This window comes from Dipodomys spectabilis, unplaced genomic scaffold, assembly GCF_019054845.1.
Source record: "Dipodomys spectabilis isolate Male_0828 unplaced genomic scaffold, ASM1905484v1 ptg000053l, whole genome shotgun sequence".
NCBI classification, from domain to species: Eukaryota; Metazoa; Chordata; class Mammalia; order Rodentia; family Heteromyidae; genus Dipodomys; species Dipodomys spectabilis.
In genome coordinates this window covers 5997657-6018510 of record NW_024870730.1, presented here as the reverse complement: position 1 = coordinate 6018510, position 20854 = coordinate 5997657, and the positions used below count along the sequence as shown (strand labels likewise).

Genomic DNA, 20854 nt, shown 5'->3' with positions numbered 1-20854 from the left:
CATTATATCTTTTTACTGTTTCCCAATTCAGTGCATGTTATCCGTGTGATCTACATCGTTCTTCATTTGCCTCTTTCTTTTAACCTCCTATCTTATCCGTTAAGAGTCCTATTAAGTTTATAACCATATACACCTTGAAATTACCTATTTTTTCTATAATCTCTAAAATTATTCCAATAGGACTAACAGACCTTTCCTGTAACTCTCCATATCTACATACAAAGTATGAACAGCATGTATATTAATTCCTGATGTTCCCAGATCAAGACTCTTAAAAGTATACCAACATTAACTATACTTAAAATTAGGGTTGGGAATATGGTTTAGCAATAAAGAGCTTGCCTAGCATGTATAAAGCCCAGGGTTCAAATCCTCGTACTACATAAACAGAAAAAGCCAGAAGTAGCACTGTGGTTCAAGTGGGAGAATGCTAGCCCTGAGCAAAAGAAGCTCAGGGAGAGTGCCCAGACCTTGAGTTCAAGCCCCAGGACTGGCAAATAAAAATAAAATAAAAGCTCTTATAAGACCTTAAATGGAATCTTTCCCTCAGTTACCTTAACATTCACATCAGCAAGAAATAATCCAGGTAGCTATTATATATAAAGCATTGATAACCTTTCTGATAAGACAGCAAACAAAAATAAATGAAAACGAAGAAAATACGATGAGAACCACAGGAAACAAGTTCTCATCCATATTAATCATAGAATAAATAAAACCTACGTCTAAGTTTGAATTCAATTTGCAACATATGACAATTAATTAGTGTAACCAGATGAGTGTGACATTGCTATGCTAACATATACATATCAAATTGCACTTGGGACTAATTTTACCAATAAAAAGCCATATAATCCCTATGGTTTGAATATAGTATGTCCTTTCTGGAACTCAGGTTGAAATCTGATTGCTATGTGGTAGTACTATCGGGTAGCAGAGGGCATTAAAAGCTGGTTAGGTCATGAAGAATTCTATCTCATAGGGATTGTCAGTACTCAGGACTGGAATAACCACTAGGGCAGTGGGCTTCGGTACAGCAAGGCCACTTTCATGTTTCATCTCTTTTTCATGTGCCTATGATGCCATCTGCCACATCATGATGCAGCATGAGGGTCTTGCCAAACACAGCTGTCACATCTTGAACTTCTGCATCTAGAACCATGACCCAAATAAGCATCTTTTCATTACAAATTATATTTTTGGGTATCCTCTTACAAAAATAAAAATCAAATAAGACAATTCTCAGCCCCTAAAAGCAGCTATCTCTGAAAAATAACTGCTGTGCACCACTGTAGTCAAGTAATAGGGAATAATAATTATTTACTCTTAATAAGTAAAGCATTAGATTTATCCATCTCTTACCTTTAAACTTGGAAAACAGGAAATAATTTAAAGTAAGTTTCAGTACTAGACAAGATTGTTATCCCAGAGGAAAGTGAGTCCCATGACCATATCAGCATTCCATCTAGAGTTTCCAAGCTGAAGTACAGGGGGCAGAGCCCTAACAAAGATCAACTCACTGAGTAGTTGAGATATGAAATTGGAAAGCCTAAATTTACAAGAAACAAAAAATACATAAGGAGAAAGGAGGCTACAAAAAGGAATTGGGAAATGTACGGGTCTCACTTAAGGCTTTGAGGGAGTACTGTTCATCCAACAATTTAAAAAACAAAACCAAAAAAACAAAACAAAACAAAACAAAACCCTAAGGCTATAGAAAAATGCCAGAAAACAATTCCCAAAAAGCTTATACCAGTTAGGGACAGTTCCAAGTTCCCATTTGTAAAATAGAAAAACAACAGAATAATCCAGAGGGAGAAATCTTCAGAAGCCTTATCAGATTACTGGGCTACATGAAAATTACAGTAGTGATTATCTTTGACAACGCTTAAAAATTAACAAGCTTCATAAAGCGTCTGTAGATTACAAATATCCCATAGCATGCTAGAACTAAACTTAACATCTAAAAAAATATAAGAAATTCAGGCTGAACACTGCAATTCATACAGATAACTTCAGCTACTCAGGAGGTTATCAGGAATATTTTGGTTTGCGGTCTGCCTAGGCAAAAAGTAAAATCATGTACCTGAAGCCAGGAGTAGAACACTTATGTAGGAGGCATAGACAAGAAGATCACAGGACACCTTTGCCCAGGCAGAAGGTATAAGACCCTGCCTGAAAAATAACTAAAGCAAAAAGAAAAAGAAAAAAAAAAGAGAAGAGGAGAGTGAGGGACAGGAAGGAAGGAAGGAAGGAAGGAAGGAAGGAAGGAAGCAAGGAAGGAAAGAAGGAAGGAAGGAAGGAAGGAAGGAAGGGAGGAAGGAAGGGAGGAAGGAAGGGAGGAAGGGAGAGAAGGAAAGGAGGGAGGAAGGAAGGGGCACTGGAGGCATAGTTTCCTAACAAGTCCTTGAGTTAAACCCTAGTATTTCCTCTCACTAAACAAACAAACAAAAAAAACAAAAAACAAAACAAGTAAAATTAGAAAATAGTAATGTAAAACGTGCATCACTGCTATTCAAACACTACTATTCAAATAAGCAGAAATAAGTATGATAGCAGCAACAAAAAAACAAATCAGACAATACAAACAGGTCCAGAAACAAAAGTAAGTAAAGATCCAACTGACTCCAAACCATAACTACACATATGTTCCATACTTAAGACAGATGAACATAAACAGGAGGACAGAAATAGAATATTTTTTAAAATACCAAATCCTAAATACTACACTGTATGAAAATTGCTGGCAAGCAGAAGCAACTAGCCTCCAATAAAAATACTTCCCTTCCAAGTCCTTTACTACTTTAACCATATCAGTTTTCCTTAAACCAGTAACCCCTTAAACGCAAAATTCAAGCAAAACGTAGAAAGCGGAAAAAATGAGATACCTCATTTCTGTTCTACACCTACTTCCCACCTCCAGGCAATTACAGACACATGTACAAGTCACCAAAGGAAACTGCATTCTCTTTACCACTGAACACATGCTTCCTATACTCACCGAAATCACAGTTAGCATGTAATAAGCCTTCCAACTTGTATAGATGTTGCCTAATTTTAAAAAAGGCGAGTTATTTTCAGCAGTTTAAAATATGTAACAATTACACAGCTAGTATTTCCTAGTCTATTACAAAGCTTCAATATTTCTTTGCAGTTGGTGTTTTATATTTTGTAAATGTTTATTAAAGGTCAGCTACAGGTAGTGAAAATTCTGAGAGAATATAAAACAAACTGATGTTTAACATTCCAAAAATAGTCATTGAAGGACGCATACACCCCAAAAATGATTTCAAGTATCATTTGAAATTTCAGTATCAGGGGGCTGGAAAGGTGGCTCAGTGGTAGAACGCTTGCCTTGCATGCCTGAGGCCCTGGGTTCAATTCCTCAGCACCACATAAGCAAAAAGAAAAAAGCCGGAAGTGGCACTGTGGCTCAAGTGGTAGAGCGCTAGCCTTGAGCTGAAGAGCTGAGGGACAGCGCCCAGGCCCAGAGTTCAGGCCCCACAATCGGACCAAAAAAAAAAAAATTCAGTATCAGTGGAATAATACTGTTTCTACCTTTAGGAAATTTATATATATATATAAATGTAAAATTATATTATCCATGGCTCAGAAAATGAACAGAACTCTATAGTTATCATGGAAGGCAATACTTACCTTCAACAATATTCATGACCTAGATCCTGAATAAAGATTCATTCACTACTATTTTCAGGATTACAGAAAATAAATCAGCTTGCTCTCTCTAACACACAAAAGTGTGGGAGGGTCACAGTGAGTAATGTGATGAAATGTAGGTGAGAGAATGCTGGAACTTTCCATTTTCATTTAGGCATACTGCATATGTATTTTAAATTGTTTTGGGTTAATTTGCCTGTAACAACTTTGATACATCATCTTAAAGCTAACTGTTCACTTTATTTTCCATAATGAACTAATATAATTTTTAATTTTTTAAGGGCATAGTGGAATTTTTTAAGTTCAGTTATTTAGTTTATTTATTGTTAGTAAAAGAGATTAAACTCAGTCTTGTGTATAAGTTCTCTACCATTTAGCCAGGCCACTACTTTTTTTACTTGTTTTTTCAGATAGGAACTTATGCTTTTATTCTAGGGGTGATTTTGGACTGTGTTCCTCCTATGTTATGCCTCCCATGTACTGTTTTCTCAGTCAAAATAAAATCAAATTAAACCCCTCCTAATCTCTACCTTGCAAGTAGCTGGGATTACAGGTGTGTACTACCATAACCAGAAAAATGTTCAAATTTCAGAAATATAGTCTAAAGTATTTAAAGGTAATATGGCATAACTCTTGGATTCTGTTTACAAACATTAAAGTCAAGAGAATAGGAGATGTGACAGATAACATTGATTCTTACTATAAAGGGAGTATGTGAAGAATAATAATACCATTGCCCTTACTTTGTATATATTTGAAAACTTCCATTATGCTTTTCTTTTTTGCAATACCTAGGATTGAACTCAGGTCCTTATACATGCTAGGCAAGCAGTATAGGCCTAATGCTATGACTCTACCCTCTTTATTTGTATTTTATTTTTGAAGTTGCATCTTTTTAACTTTGATGGGGTTGGTTTGGAACTAGAAATCTTCCTGCATATGCCTTCTGAGTAGCAGGGATTATAGGAGTATTTCACACTCAGACAAATATTTTTGTAAATGTTGTCCAAGAACAAACATAATCTTATTTTTATTACAGTCTGAAAGATGTATTTGGAAAGCCTACTTTCATTCTCTAAAGATCACTGGAAGATTACAGCTTTATGGAAAGCTACATTTATGATATTTAAGTAACAAAAGTATTTTATTTTTCTTCTACAATACTAATATAGTTCAGTTTCTTGTAGGTGTTTCCAATACCATGATATCAAAAACAATTAGTTTGGGATGTAACTTGATAAAGTGCTTGCCTGTATACACACAGGATTAAGTTTGATCTCTGCAGAGCAAAAAAATAAATAAAAAGCAAAGGATCTGAAAAATCAATAAAGAACAACACAGTAAAAACACTATTTTTCTCAGTCATGACGGCCTGATCATTATTACTAGTAAAATAATCAAGTGAACAATGAGTATCAAAAGCACTTTGACACAATGTACTTTACAAAACTTAAGTTACATACCTGCATAAATGAAAAAGCTCTCTACATGAATTTACTAATGCTATTTCAGTAACCCATTGGACACCAAATAATTCCACTGTATCCTCTTCAAAATTAGTTGGCAAAGGATCAAGATTTAAAAATAATCTGAAATGAAAATAACAATTATATCACTTGAATTCATCCCATAGATGACACGTAAAATAAGTCAGAAAATGCTTTGATTCCTTACACATTCAGGATTACTAAAGCTAGAAGATGTTAAAATTGCATTCTCAGTAGGGGTAAAGAACTGGCCATCAGGTTGCATGAAAACCATGGGGGTCATGATGGGACAGGCATGCTTTTCATGAGTGAGTGTCTATATTGATAATTTTGTGTGGCCTGAGAATGATGTTATTAAATAATCCAAGTGGCTCTTGGCAGAAAATAAAGGTTTCGCATAACTTTGTGATGATAAAGTATAGCTAAAAGGCAACACATGTTGGGGGAAAAAGTTCAAAAGGATTATAATCATCATGAGTTACAGTATTTATCTTTGAAAGGGAGATGGCTAACAGTTACTTTGAATTATGTCTGAGGTACAGCATAAGCAAGTTTGTGTAATCTCTTTTTAGGTCTGTAACAAGGTACAACTATAAAACCCAGATAAAAATTTCCTTCCTAAGTGAACATGCCTCAGCAGTATTAGCACAATATTTCAAAAGCAGTTTTCCTGAGGTATGTATATACACCTAACTGATGAAGAAAAGGCCCATGTATTAATTATACATGAATCGATACTTAGGAGTAGAAGGAATAGACAACAAAAAAGTGTGTATCTTAAACTTACTGAAAAGTTCTAATATGATGTTCTTTCAGAAGGAAATACCATTTCAAAAAGCCTCAGTGGTTCAGAATTCACTAAATAAAACCTAACTGAGTGACTAGCTCCCTACCTCAAAGCTGAGATTGTAGTAAAATAGGAGAAAGTCAGTTACCAAGGAAGTGTCTCTTAATATTCAAAATACTCTTAGGTATGCTCTAATCACGAAGATAGCAACAAAAACAATATAAATTTGAACTTTTATGACACACTGAGCCTCTATTTTGCAAAACATGGCTTGGCTAACACCAAAAGTTTACTGGGCTGGAGCAATAAGTAAACGTCCCTAACAAACGGATGAATTACTTCGATAAGGAAAAAAACAGTCTTCAATAGCTGGGTTTTTAAATTTTCTTTTTCCACCTACCGCTTAAGGGATCCACTGGCTAGGTAGGACTCCCCAGAAAAATCTTTCCCTCCTCCTCCTCTGTTGTCAAAAGCACAGGAAAAGCAAGGAGGCTTGCACCATTCTGTCTCCAGCTCCAACTCTAGGCTGTCGGTCAGGAACACCGCATCCATTATTTACATCTTGTCCTCAAATACTTGTGGCTCGTTATGGTTCTCATTAAGGCTCCGACGAGAAGTTGAAAACTTCCATTCCTAGAAATGGACCAGCCACAAGGTTAGGAAGTCAAAAAGGAACCCCCAAACGCCACCCCCCCCCCCATATTCATAGCACAAAGGATACGCCGAGAAACCACAGCCCGTTCCCGGCAGCCACCCCAGCCCACCGCCTCCCACAGGCTGAACACCCAGACCAGCAGCTACCCCTCACAGGTCGGATCCACAGCCAGCCTGGGGCAGACAGGCTGCGAACGGCAGGAGGAGGGAAGAAACGACCAGGTGGGCCGTGGACGGGCCCAGCACTCACTGCGGAGCCCGCCTCGGGCTGCGCACGCCCCTACCTCGCAGGACCCCAGCACGGCGCGTTTCCCGGGGGCCAAGGTGCAGGAATGTCCCGGCAGGGTGACAACCAGCGGCGGAAGGGGAGGGGAGCGGGTGTCCCACGCGGGAGGCTCCCGTGGTTCGCGGCACACCGCGTACCGGCTCACACTTCCAGCCCGAGAGAACCCGGTGCCGGCGCTCAGACTCCCGGGGACCAAACCGGAAGCCGACGAAATTCCCGCCACACAGCGCCCCGCGCTCTGGGTGGGCGGGGCTACTGGGAAGCCCACCCCTGGCTGATGTCCTTCTCGCGAGATTTCCGCCGTCGCGGCTCTGGCTCCGCGAGTTATCGCGAGATTTGCCCGTCGGCGTTGAGTATTCAGTGACGCCGTTTCTTCCGTAGCTTTAGCTGGCGCGGCCTGGAAGGCGGGGCCTCGTTAGCGAAGGGATTGGTAAGCCATGGCGGGAATGTGTAGGATTTTAAGGACTGCTGGGGCGAGCCATAGCAGTCCAGCTGTCTGCCTCTTCCACCCGTATCCTAGCCGCTCTTCTGTTTAGGTGGGGCAGAGCCCAAAGCCCTGGGCTCCCGACCGTGGGCCAACCCAGCACAAGAGAGAAACGAATCCCATTTTTGTGGAGCACTAAACAGGCCAGGCAGCCTTCTTTTTCTGAAAGTGTATTGATGTGTTTATGCATTTATTTTTTTGTTTGTTTGTTCTTATCCCGAAACTTGAACTCGGGGCCTGGGTGCTGTCCCTGAGTAGTATTGCTCAGGCCTAACACTTTCATTTGAGCCACAGCTCCACTTCCTGCCTTTTGGTGGTTAATAGGAGATAATTGGATTTTTTTTTTTTTTCTGACTGGGCTGGCTTGGAACTGTTATCAGCAGATCTCAGTTTCCTGAGTAGCTAGGATTAACTGTGAGCCACCTGTGTCTGCCTTCTTGGCCTTTTTCTTAAGTATAAAAACTGTTCCTTCTTTTTATTTGCAGTGACTCTCGGCAAGGTTCGTTCTAGCATTTCATTCTAGCACCTTACTTGTCTTGTGAAAGTGTTACGTAAAATTGACTCCTATAGCTTTTCAGTGTAACTCAGAGATCACACACTGCACTGTAACACCCACTGTCTCTTAACTTTATGAAAAACAGAGTCAGAATTGCTGATTCACATGTCATCTGTAATTTGAATATTTGACATTACCCCATTCCCCTACAATACAGTTTACCTTATGTGCAGTTTCTGTATGGAGAACCTATGATCATTCATGTCTGTTTAAATCAAACACCACATATTTTCTGACAAATGGGATAAAAGGAGGAAAAAAACAACAACAACTATGATCTTGCTATGGACCACAGCTTAAGGCTACTGTGGTAGGTGTTATATTTTTCCATTCAGTTGGTGTACTGTGAATGTTTGGTTGTACTACGGAATCTCATTTTTAGTTGTAGACTCTAGTTGTAGACTGGCATGGTGTCTCTCAAAAAGATTCCATGATAGAATACTGTGTTCTGACATTGCATTTAGGAGAAGTTGGTCAACGATTGACTATTTTTATGCTCCTTCTAAGCATCAAATATCCTAATACTCTCTCCTGCTTTTTTCTTTTAAATGTTAATGTGGGTGATCAACTTGCGGGAATATAGTGAGTAGAGTGAAAAACCAAAATGAGCTCTTAATTTACTATTACACACATTTTAATTAAAACATGTCAGGTAACAGAAAGATGGTTTGAGCATAGTCGATGAAAATCCATTTACAAATGTGTAAACAGGGGTGGCAGAACATAGAAAGTAATGAAGAAGCACCCAGAGCTAAAGAAAAGGCTATTATTACGCTTAGTCCTAAACTGATGAGAGAAGATGGGATTACTAGAGAGTGGTGAGGGTTGTTATGGAAGCAAACACCATGTACCTGATGGCCAGCCACACTATAACCCAGTTGAGAGGAAGCTATAGGGATTGAGTCTCCAAAACTCTTTCTTTCACACTACTACGTTCTGGCTTGCATCTCTTATTGGCACAAACTAATCTAAAAACAAGAATGAGGAGCAGTCTATAAAGTTCATGTTTCTGGGATAGAGTTGAGGCTGGAAGTTAACTGGCTGGAAGAATGGACAGTGAATCTGATACAAAAAAGTCATTTTTATATATGTAAGTGCAATACTACATGTAATAGTTCAATATTCACAAGGCAAAGAAAAAGTATTACAGGAAAAATACTCAAATTACCATTTCCTTCCACTGACCCCCTCCCCCCAAAAAAAAGAACTTGTTCTTATAACAGTTTATACTCTAGGGGAGATAGAAAATAAACAAGAAAACAAGTCAGCATGAATTAAAATGTTAGGTATTGTTAAGTACCATGAAGAAAATAAGTATAGTAGAGCCAATGAGCCTAATAGCTATTCCATTAGGATTTTTAACACATTGCCATTCCCTCCCTTTTTTTACTTCTATTGTGGTAAAATAGCTATAAAAGTTGTGCTTTTAATAATTCTAAAGTGAGACAATACATTTATAATAAACAGCATTTTTATAATTTAGTAATTAAATGCAAGCTCTGGTGCTTGAATTCAGAGCCTTGAGCGCTCTCTTAGATTTTTCACTCAAAGGTGGTACTCTGCCACTTGAGCCCCACTTTCAGTTCCAGCTTTTTCTTTTTGGCTGATTAATTGGAGATAAGGTTTTCGTGGATTTGTCTGTCTTCTCCCCTTTCTTCTCCTTCCCCCAGCTTTGAACCTTCATTCTCAGTTCTTAGACGCCTAAGAAACTAGGATTACATATGGGAGCCACCAGGACTAAGCTTAGCACTTTTTAAAAGTTTCTGTGCAAACTGGCCCCAAACTCCTGGGGCTCAAGTGTGACTCCTATCTTAGCTTCTCAATTAGGTAGGATAATGAGTGATCACCACCACACACAGCAATTTCAATTAGAGAATTGATAGAACAAGTAGGTAGAAAATTAGTATAGTTATAGAAGATTTGAATAACATCATCCCTCTTAAGCTAATTGATTTTATTTTATGACTCAACCAAACAATAGCAAAATTCATACTCTTGACAAGTGAACATGGAACACTCATGCAGATAGACTGTGTTCTGATCCATAAAACAAATTTACACTAATTTTAAAGAACCTAGACGGATGTGGCTGTAGCTCACTGGTAGAGTGCTTGGATAGCATGTGTAAGACCCTCAGAGTGAGCCTCAGCACCATAATAAAATTTGAGCTGGATGCTGTTGGCTCATACTTAATAATCCCTAGCTACTCAAGAGTCTGAGATTTGAGGATCTCATGAAGGAGAAAATCTGTGAGACTCTTTATCTTCAATTAAGTACCCCAAAAAGCTGGAAGTGGAGCTGTGGCTCAAGTAGTAGAATGCTAGCCTTGAGCAAAAAAGCCCAGGAACAGTGCCAAGGCCCTGAGTTCAAGCCACTGAATACACACAACAAAATAAAGTTTGAAACTAAATATATGGCCTGACCACAATGGAATTAAAAACTACATTAGAAAAAAGAGAAGGCTTAATTTCTTTTAATATTTTAAATTTATTCAATATTTCAAATATCCCTTTCGAGAAAGAAAGTGATTACTAGATATTTGAGGGGAGAAAATATGTGATATGGTTGTATTGGAAGAAATATATTTACTGGGAAATAAATATAGTAGGAATGTCTGAGAGTGGTAAGTAACCATTTAAGATTATTAGTTTAAAAAAATTAAGAGTTTAGTCAGCATGGTTCTGTCATCTCCAGCAACATTCAGCTACTTGGTAAAAGAGGGAAGGACCTAGTATAGAATTTGAATATGATATTATTAGTGAAATTGTTTTAATACTTTTAAATATATTCACAAAATATCTTTGACTAATATATTATTATGTTTATAAGTATCAGACTTAAATAATTTCATATATTTTAGGGAGAAATTTTTACAAATTTACCTGTTTATAATGTATTTCAACAGTTAAAAGCTCTTATTTCAAGAAAGTAAACAATTATTTTATAATTATTTTAATTGAAATTTTATTTTAAACTTAAGGCCATTTCTTTTTTTTCTTTTCTTTAAGACAGCATCTCATTATACAATCTAGGCTGGCCTAGAACTTTGTATATAGCCCAGACTAGCTTCAAACTTGCAATCTTCTTGTCTCCATATCCCAAATGCTAGTATTAGAAGTGTGTACGATCATGCTTCTTGACAAGGCCATCCTTTTTATGCTTTAAATGAAACCAGGGATCACCTAGCATATGCCTATAATGTGGCTCATGCCTAGATCTCAGATGAGATCTCTCATGATGAGATCTGAGGATGGGTCCAGCCTGAGTAGGAAAAGTCTATGAGCCTCATCAATAACCACCAAAAATACAAAAGTATAGCTGAGGCTCCATTGGTAGAGTACCAACCTTTAATTAAAAAAAAAAGGGGGGGGGGCTGGGTAGGTGGCTCAGTGGTAGAGCGCTTGCCTTGCATGCCTGAGGCCCTGGGCTCGATTCCTCAGCACCACATAAGCAAAAAAAAAAAAAAGAAAAAGAAAAAACTGGAAGTGGTGCTGTGGCTCAAGTGGTAGAGCGCCAGCCTTGAGCTGAAGAGCTGAGGGACAGCGCCCAGGCTCAGAGTTCAGGCCCCACGAGCTGACCACCCCCCCCCCAAAAAAAAAGCTAAGGGACAGCAACCAGGCCCTGAATTCAAGCCTTACTACCAATAAATAACTAAATAAATGAAAACGGGTCAGTTTGCTATAGCCACTTTAATATAGAATTGGATTCAACACTTTGGTATATGTGGCTTCCATTAACTATAGTTCTAATTTTTTTCAGACATGTGATGTAGCTCATGATAGCCTGAAACTCCACTTGTGGTATAGGCTGTCCTCAAACTCAAAATCCTCCTGCCTTATTTTTCCAAGTACTAGGATTACAGGCCTAACCTACCATGTCCAAACCTGAGATACTAAACTCAGTTATTGTTTTTAGTCTTGTGCTACAGAAAAGTATTAGATTATCTTTATAAGCTGTCTGTGTAAGCATTTAGACAACCCACTTTCAGCTGACTTACTGTTGATGCATGCTATTTTACTACACTAATTTTGTCCTTTGTTCAACACAGAATGACTTTTTGTGTTGTTCTTGTTGGTTGTGGTGCTTGAACTCTGCATCTGGGTGCTGTCCCTCAGCTCTTCAGCTCAAGGCAAGCGCTCTACTACTTGAACCACAGAGCCACTTCCAGTTTTCTGGTGATTTATTGGAGATAAGAGTTTCATGGACTTTTCTGCCTGGGCTGGCTTTGAACTGCGATCCTCAGATCTCAGCCTCCTGAGTAGCTAGGATTACAGGTGTGAGCCACTTGGACATAATGTCTTTTTATCCTCCTCACCTTTCTGTCCCATATATTGTGGGACAAGTATTTCAGTAGCAGCTCTATGTTTTAGTCAAGGAACATCTTTCCTACATAGTAAAAGAAATATTCACATAATTTTCTGGGGCATATATCGTTAACACTATAATATACCATATAGAACCTTAAACTAAGCACAAGAGACCATGTATTCATTTTTTTTCTGTATCTGTATTTTCTCCTCTTGCATGCCCTTTTATTCTATTTCCTTCTACCCTCAAGTGCTTAAAAGGTTCATTATCCATTTTCTTTTAAGTCTTCCTTCTCCATATCTCCTAACATGATTCCCAGCAGTATCTGCACATGGTATTCATGCCCTTGTATAATCTTCTCCCCTAAGAGTGGCTGAAACTAGTGATTTCTTGTTTCAAATGAACAGAGTAAAGTGAAAAGTAAAGAGTTTCATTTTGTATTAGCATTCTCTCCCTCTTTCTTCCTTCTCTTGGTCAACTTGATGCCTAAACTAGCAGGCTAAGGAGGCCAAGATGGCATAAACTGAAAGAAACGATGAACTATGATTCTCAAATTGAACAGTCCACAGAGCTGAATCCATGTAAGTATGCTTGTAAAGCAGATGTGTCCTCAGCTAAAATTTGTAGAGTTTTGAAGGACTTGCCTCTAGGCCCATTCCACATTTTAAAAAGGATCTAGCCTTTCACCTTGACTTCTTTCTTAGTGGTACTAGGGTTTGAATTTAAGACCTCACACTTGCTGAGGGTGTTTACTCAGATGGTGCTCTACCACTTGAGCAATGCCTCCAACTTTTTGTTGGTTACTTTGGAGATTATGTCTTACAGATTATTATTCTTCCTGGGCAGGTTTCTAATTTAGTCCTCTAGATCTCAGCCTCTACAGTAGGTAGGATTATATACTAGCCCTCTGCTTGATCTCACTAAGCCCTTGAAATGTCCAATCTGATAAAAGTGTCCTTTTTATTTTTATTTTTTGCCTGGGGCCTAGGATCAAACTATATAGTATAATAAAATGATGTGGGTTGGCCATGCCTAAAAGACTATATAATTAGGTTAACAGTTTTGGAATCGGTCAACCTAGAAACTAAGATCAAATATTAGGAAAATGTGTGTGTGTGTGTGTGTGTGTGTGTGTGTGTGTGTGTGTGTGTGTGTGTGTGTGTGTGTGTGTGTGTGTGTGTGTGTGTGTGTGTGTGTGTGTGTGTGTGTGTGTGTGTGTGTGTGTGTGTGTAAATCAGGGCCTGGATCCTGTCCCAGAGATTTTTTTGCTCAAGGCTAAAACTCTACCACTTGAGCCCCAGCTTCACTTCCATCTTTTTGGTCATTAATTGGTGATAACTATCTTACAGACTTTTCTACCCAGAATCTTGATCCTCAGATCTCAGCCTCCTGAGTAGCTAGGGTTAAAGGTGTGAGCCATCTGCGCCAGATAAGACATCACTTTATTCTTATATAATGAAATTCTGTTGCAAGAAGAACACTAAAACTTTCCTGGTTGGGAGTTTTCTGTGCATATCATTACATATCAATGCTAGGAAAATAATGCATCCTGACTCTACCAGAAAAAGATAATAAAAGTTTCATTAAAAAGCAGTTTTATACTACCTTAGAATTTATGTGTTTTTTTTTCCTTTATTTTTTGTTTGTTTTCTCCCTGGGCTGATTCAACTCTGTATCCTTTTCTGGTAGTAAACCATGACTGAGAATAAATGCCTTTCATTGAGTTTTTTGGTATGTGTGTGTGATTTTCCTCGGACTTGAACTCAGGACCTAGGTGTTGTCCCTGAGCTTCCTTTTGCTCAAGGCTAGCACTCTACCTCTTAAGACACAGCTCCACTTCAAGAATTTTCGTGATTAATTGAAGATAAAAGTCTCATGGACTTTCTTGCCTGAGATAGTTTTGAACCAGGATCCTCAGCCACAGGCATGAGCCACTGGCATCCTGCTTTTTTTTTTTTTCCAATCAAAACTGAAGGTGGTTTTGATACCCTTAAAACCTGCCAGTAGTGTCAAAAAAAAAAACGAGAGCATTCTTGTGTGCACTGTTTGGCTAGAAAATTTGTAATAGCCTAAATTACCTATAGCAGTATTGCTGGTTGCTGACTGTGGTTGACACTTTCAATGAAGCTTGTAAAAGATTCTCATGCCAAGAACACTGCTAAGTCATACCTTGATTCCTGGATTAAAAAACATTATGTTGAGATCATAAAATTTTGTTATCTTGAACATTTATGGGATAAATTTGTTTCAAGCCACTAAAATTTTGGTGTAACTTATATAGTGTTTGACAACAAATACACTTACTAACATACTAAATAAAAAAGATAATAAAATTTAAAAAAATATTTAGGGTATCTCAATAGTCACTTTGATTCTGAGTCTAACCAGCTTTCAGTGCTCACTCTCATGCTTTGTCCTTCCCTCTCTCTCTTTCTTTCTTCTCTTTTTCTTTTCTGTCCAACCACTTTCTATTACTAATTCTATTTAGATTATTCTAAAATGTATATCTTTACTCAGAACCTCTCCTGATAATCAGATCTGTAAATACAATTTCCTGACTTAACATTATTTCCTCCTGCTGTTTCACAGCAGAAAAGATACACGTCAAATTTGATGGATAGCAGGGTGCCGGTGACTCACACTTGTAATCCTAGCTACTCAGAAGGCTGAGATCTAAGGATGGCAGTTCAAAGCCAGCTGGGTCATGAGCTCCTGAGACGCTTATCTCCAATAAATCACTCAAAAAACAGAAGCAGAGCTGTAGCTCAAAGTGATAGAGCCCTAGCATTGAGCAAAAGAGCTCAGGGACAGCACCCAAGCCTTCAGTTCAAGCTTCATGACCAACAAAAAAAAGATAAATACATCATTATTTCTTCTAAGCCAGATCTTTCTATAGAAATGTCCATCTTCATAAGTATTATTCTTCTGTGGCACAAAGCCTGAAGCCTTTAAAATACTCTACTCTGACAATATTCTCTCTTTCATGTCCATATCTATTTCCTCACCAACTACTTGTAGTTTTTCTTAAACTCCTCAGAACTCACTTTTCTCCATACTACTGTCCATGACTACTATCCAAACAAAAGCCATGAGAGCTATGAATATCTTTCACTAAGAGCCAGAATAACTTTCTAACTTGTCAACTAACATCACTCTGCATATGATCTCCCCCTCACCTCATGTTTTTCTCACAATTTATTTTGGAAACAAAAGTGATATTTCTTTCCAAAATGCTAGTATAATGTCAACTTCTATTTTTAGGCTCACTGTTATTAAAATTCAGACAAAACTAAATAAGACTAATAGAACACTGAGTGTTCTGACTCCTAACTACATCTACCTACCTTCCCATATTGTTAACTGTACCTGTGTGGTGGCTATCCTGGTCTGCTTTCAGTTTTTCCTATCCTCCCCTGAGATCTTTGTCCACCCTTGTCTACTTGTCTGCAGTGTTCACATTATGAAACTAGTTGGCTTTCTTGCCCATTTGCAACCTGAACTTCCAGGTTGTACCAAAATATACTATGCAAATAAAGATGAATTGGTAATGCTTATTTGATGTAGACAAAACTGTCCTTTGCCCTCGAAATTCCTCTTCCCATCTCATATAAAAGATTCAATGGACATTTTTAAAAGGAATGAGCTGGCACTGGTGGCTCATGCTTATAATCCTAGCTACTCAGGAGGCTGAGATCTGAGGATGGCAGTTCCTGGGCAGGAAAGTACGTGAGACTGTTTACCTCCAATTAACCACCAGAAAACCAGAAGTGCTGTGGCTTAAGTGGTAGAGTGCTAGCCTTGGGCAAAAGAGCTCAGGGACAGTGCCCAGGCCCTGAATTCAAGCCCCATAACTGACAATAAATTAAATAGATTAATAAAACAAAAGGAAATGCAAGTAATACACCTTAATTGTCAATCTCTTTAAGACAACAGGGAATCATAAAGGAGTGATTCACTAAAGCCAAAGCTAAATGTTGCCTAAGGAAGAAAGGAAAGATGCTGTTCAAATGAAGCAACAAATCCTACACTCTTGTCCCCTTACCTGCCTCCTGGAATTTGCTCATATTCTTCTACATCATTATTAATATTGCTGTCCTTATGGTATCACTTGATATTAAAGCAGGATAGAGGAGGCAGAGAAATGTATGAAAAGGACTAGACCCAGACATTAGAACTAGTACGTAATTTTTAAAGTTCAGAGTAAGTATTTAGTACTTTCCTTATCTCTCTGTCTGTCTGTCTGCCTAAATTTTAGTGAGGATACTGGGGCTTAAACTCAGGACCTTGCATTCTTATTCTGTTTTCTTGCTCAGAGCTAGCATTATCTTGTATCATGCCTCAAGTATGTCAATTTGCTCATTAATTGGGGATGGAGTCTTGCATTTCCAAGTAACAGACGTTAAGCCTGCTTCTGGGATAGATAGTTTCTACATTTTCTATCTTCTTCAACCTGCCTTTTAAAGTCTTTAATCCTGGTCACCTCCAACATTATATAATAGGACTCTTCACTTGGGCCTGTGGCTACCCACTGGGTAACTGTAATCAAAATAAAAGTTAGAAATTTCTGCCTTTGTTTTGATTTGTCATAGTTGCTATCTTAACATTTGGTCAGATTCCTGTTCAACTCTGTCCCAAGATACTTTAAGGAACATTCCTCTAAAACTAGTTATACTTCTCCTTTCAAGGATGAAGATGTCAAGATAAAAGTAAGGTACTTCTGAGATTTGTAGGAACATCATAATAAGCAGATGAACAGGAGGCTGTCAACCACCAGCTTTTACAATATTGTGTTTTGAACTACCAGAACAGTGCCAGAAATTTCCAGTTAGGGCCCTGAATCTGCAAGAAGTAACTTCTCTTTCTGGCTCATTCTTTCCTTTGAGCCATTCTCTCTTGCGGTCACTCTGGATTCTAGTAATAATGGGTCTAATCAATAATCATCTCATGACAAGTTGAAACTGTTCCCAAGCAGCAACTGTTTCATACCCAACAATATCCATCGCTGTTCTTGAGATAATGGTTGACCCAGCCACAATTTGACCAAGCTTGTTTGACTATGCCACTCTGCTTTTGTTCCCTCCCCTACAAGACTTCAAAGCTCTTATCAACATTTGGAAGACTGGATTGATGATGCTAGGTTCCTGTTCTTTACCAGTGTAGCTAGTGAATACATTCCTATTTTATCACTATTTTTTCCATTTCTTTTTTGAGAGGAAGATGCCCAAGCTTTGTCTGTTGGGATCCCTAGAGTCAGTCTTTTGCCCTAGGCTTCTAGTTAAAAATTCGACTTCTCTGATCAAAGGGTTATATTGAAGGCCTTTCTGATGCTTTGTAGTTCTTTCCTAAATATCCCTGAGGTGGTTGCAGGTACTTAAGCTGCTTTTGCTCAGAAGCACTGACTCTTTACTTGGATCCACAAATTAACTGAAAGTGGGATAGGCATCCTAGCTTCCATTTTATCTGTGTCCTTTGTACTAAGCCATTCTCTTCTCAGTCACTTTGCCCATCTTGAAACCTAGGAAGGACGACCAGCTGGGCATCAATGGCTCTTACAAGGCTCTACCTGATCAATCCTGAAACAATGAGCTGTCAGACTGTCTGTGGCTGCTGCCAAAGCCACTTGTGACCAGGACAACATACCTATAGCTGTGACTATTTAATAAAGATGCATAACCTTTCACTTTGTCCCATTTCTTCCTTCTATTTGCACCCAAAGCACATGTTTGTTGAGGAAGATGAGTTGAAATACCCATTCTGTGTTATAAACTTTCTTTCACTGTCCTTCAACACAATTTGTCTTTTGTGTGTATTTAGTGTATAGAAGTGAGTAGCTGGACCTGAGCTCTGAAACCCTTAGCCCTAAAAAATCCTGTGATAATCATAGTTATGACATAAAAATAGGACATGAAACCTTTTAATTTGTAACACAATCACACATACCTCTTGAGATTAGTTCATTATTACGTTCTTAGTATCTAAGATAATATCTGCAGGGTGAACTAATTTAGTAGTCATACTTACTAGACATTTTGTTGGAAATGAACTATATAACTTGGTGGGGAATGGGGTCAGGAGGGAAAAAACTTGGAGAAAATGAAGGAGGCGGTGAGACTATTCAAAAACAAATGTACTCAATACCTGACTTATTTAACTGTAATCCCTCTGTACATTGCTTTTACAATAAAAAATTTTAAAAGATCCTAAATATTTTCAGATTATTTAAATAAATAAAATATTTAAACGGTCAATGGTATTATCTGTATTTGGGGATTTTTGAAAAGTGTTATATTGGCATTCTCTTAGTCTTAGGCATGTCAACCCAGGTACTAACCTGAAAAAAAAAATAGCTATAATATACCTGGTGCTCTAATCAGGGTGGTAAATTACTTTTGCTCTTGTCAGCAAATTTGCTTTAATTAGCTCACCATTTACTATTTCATGTATTTGTGTGAGAGGTGAATTTATAAAGTACATATATTCATATATATTTGTAAATCCACTGGGAGTAGAGTTTCTAGCATGATGTTTTCTTTGGCTTATATATAGAATATTGCAGTATTTCCTTGTTTGGGGCACTTGAGAGAACCACTTACAGACCAACATGTATATTCTGGCATTTGTGGCACACGGAAATTGGTCTTTATCTCAATACTGACAAATCTAAAAGCAAAATGTGGGCTGGAGTGGATTGTGAGAGAATAAGGAAAAAGCACTGTGTACAAAGTGATTCTTTCTGTCATTGGAGTGGTAAAACAGTGTAAAACAAGAAAACAGTGCCATTCTCTCTCATATGTAACTCATGCAGTCTTTCTGGCCTGGCTGACTCTCTGGGGTATCCAGAAAGAGAAAGAGTTAAGTGATACCATTTGTATTAGTCAGAAAACCATAGCCTAAAGGTAAAATCTAGTTTGCCATCTGCTTTTCTAAATCAAGTTTTATTGAAACACAGTCACACTTATTGATGAAGTACTGTTTAAGACTGCTTTCCTATACAATTGCTGACTTGTAGGTTTGCAGACAAAATTATATTATCCACAAGTCCTGAACTATTATCTATCTGGTATTTTATAGAAAAAGTTTATTAATATAATGCATGAGTTATTATTTGTTGGGAGCATCTATTTATAGGTATTTGTTTCCTCAGGACAGTAACGTTCTTCCTCTGAAAGGCAATAGTTAAAGCTATTTAACTACATTTAAATCTGATCCTAAAGCACATTATCATTTCCTTTATGTTCTGTATCTTCTCAATGTTTCTGTTTTGGAGAAGATGGTGGTGGCTGCAGAACTGAAGCTGCTGGAGCAGTCTCTGGGGCATAAATACAGAGCAAATGTGGGCCCTTCATGAAGAGTTGCACCAAGATGGAAGAAACTGGTCAGAATTTCTGGGCCACCTCTCCAGATGGTCTTCCCAAACCTTACTAAACTTTAAATTCCAGTTCTTCACACAAACAATGACCCAAGTCTAACAGAATTGACCACTATGGCAATTCACCGAGGCAAGCAAGTCAACAAAGAGTATTTGCTGGCAAGTACTATAAGAAAGGTTAGAATACAAGATCATTCAAGTAGATGGACGCTACAATAAAGAAGATATCCACACTCTGTTGACGGATCTTCATTGATATGTTTAAGACAAAGTCTATATTACAGGATATAATTTACCTTAGCAGATATCCTATTGTACTATGTATAGGCTTTCTTGTTTATAGTTGAGCTGACAGTTCAAGAAGTGGAGAAATATCTTAATGTGTACTGCTGGTTTTGTCACATTCAGCATTACCCAGGCATCAGGTAACAGCTGTCTAGTGTTGTCTTCATCAAGAACAGACTGTATACCAATTACCAATAGAAGATACCCCTGCTGGAAGAAATATACAGAAATGTTGAAAATGTTTAAAGAAAAATGTATTCTGGACCTCAGTACTAACCTTAATTGAGATCGTCATTGTTTGTTAAATTTGGTTTAATTTTTAAAGTATAAACTACTGTCATAAGTGCCTTATTTGTTCTATAGTTGAAGTTTTGCAGTTTTTAAGGTAGAAATTGAACTGCTATCAAAAAGTTCAGATCAAGTTATAAGTTATTTTGTTTCATAGATGAGATTTATTTTAATGAAAGCTGAAAATCAGTGACTTAATTTTAAAAATAGGTAATGCTTACAATGGTTGAAATGTGTGACTATTAACCTCTCTTTCCTATTTTAAAATTTACTTTCCTTTTGTGGATATTTATGGCTGCTTGTTTATTAGACTCTTCAATAAATTATGCCAAGGATACAGAAAGGGAAGACAAATCTATTGTTTTCAAGTATTTATGTGAACTAATAAATGTGATTGAAAACATAATATTTCTCTTTTGTGTGAGATGTGAGTTGAAGACTTAGTTTCTTTCGCTTGGCATTTTCTAGCTAATCTTCACACTATCATTCTAGGAATCAGTATGTCATAACAAGAGGGACCTTCAATATGGGACACTCTGGTTACCACTCAGATACCAAATCCCCCCCACCCGACCTTCCCTAGGATAAAATACATATGTTCCTAGCTGCTGTTTTACTACTATCAGTTCTTTGTTGTCAATCATTTTCAGAATTGCTTTGGATAAGGAGAGC

The 20854-nt window shown here is 37.8% G+C and overlaps 1 protein-coding gene and 1 long non-coding RNA gene across 2 annotated transcripts in view; one reads left to right on the top strand and one right to left on the bottom strand.

Annotated features, from left to right (window-relative positions):
* Positions 1-7031, bottom strand: part of Mms22l (MMS22 like, DNA repair protein) — a 104403-nt gene extending 97372 nt beyond the window's left edge. The window contains exons 1-4 of the mRNA XM_042679571.1: positions 6891-7031; positions 6353-6585; positions 5142-5267; positions 3002-3051 (exon numbers count right to left, since the gene is read on the bottom strand). Coding sequence (XP_042535505.1) covers positions 3002-3051; positions 5142-5267; positions 6353-6504 — 328 coding nt within the window. The 5' untranslated portion in view covers positions 6505-6585; positions 6891-7031. The remainder of the gene's footprint in view (positions 1-3001; positions 3052-5141; positions 5268-6352; positions 6586-6890) is intronic.
* A 238-nt stretch (positions 7032-7269) lies between these two features.
* LOC122107756 lies at positions 7270-20583 on the top strand. Its single transcript, XR_006147410.1, has 2 exons — positions 7270-7322; positions 19511-20583. It is a non-coding gene; the product is annotated as an uncharacterized LOC122107756 (long non-coding RNA).
* Positions 20584-20854: the final 271 nt, after the last annotated feature.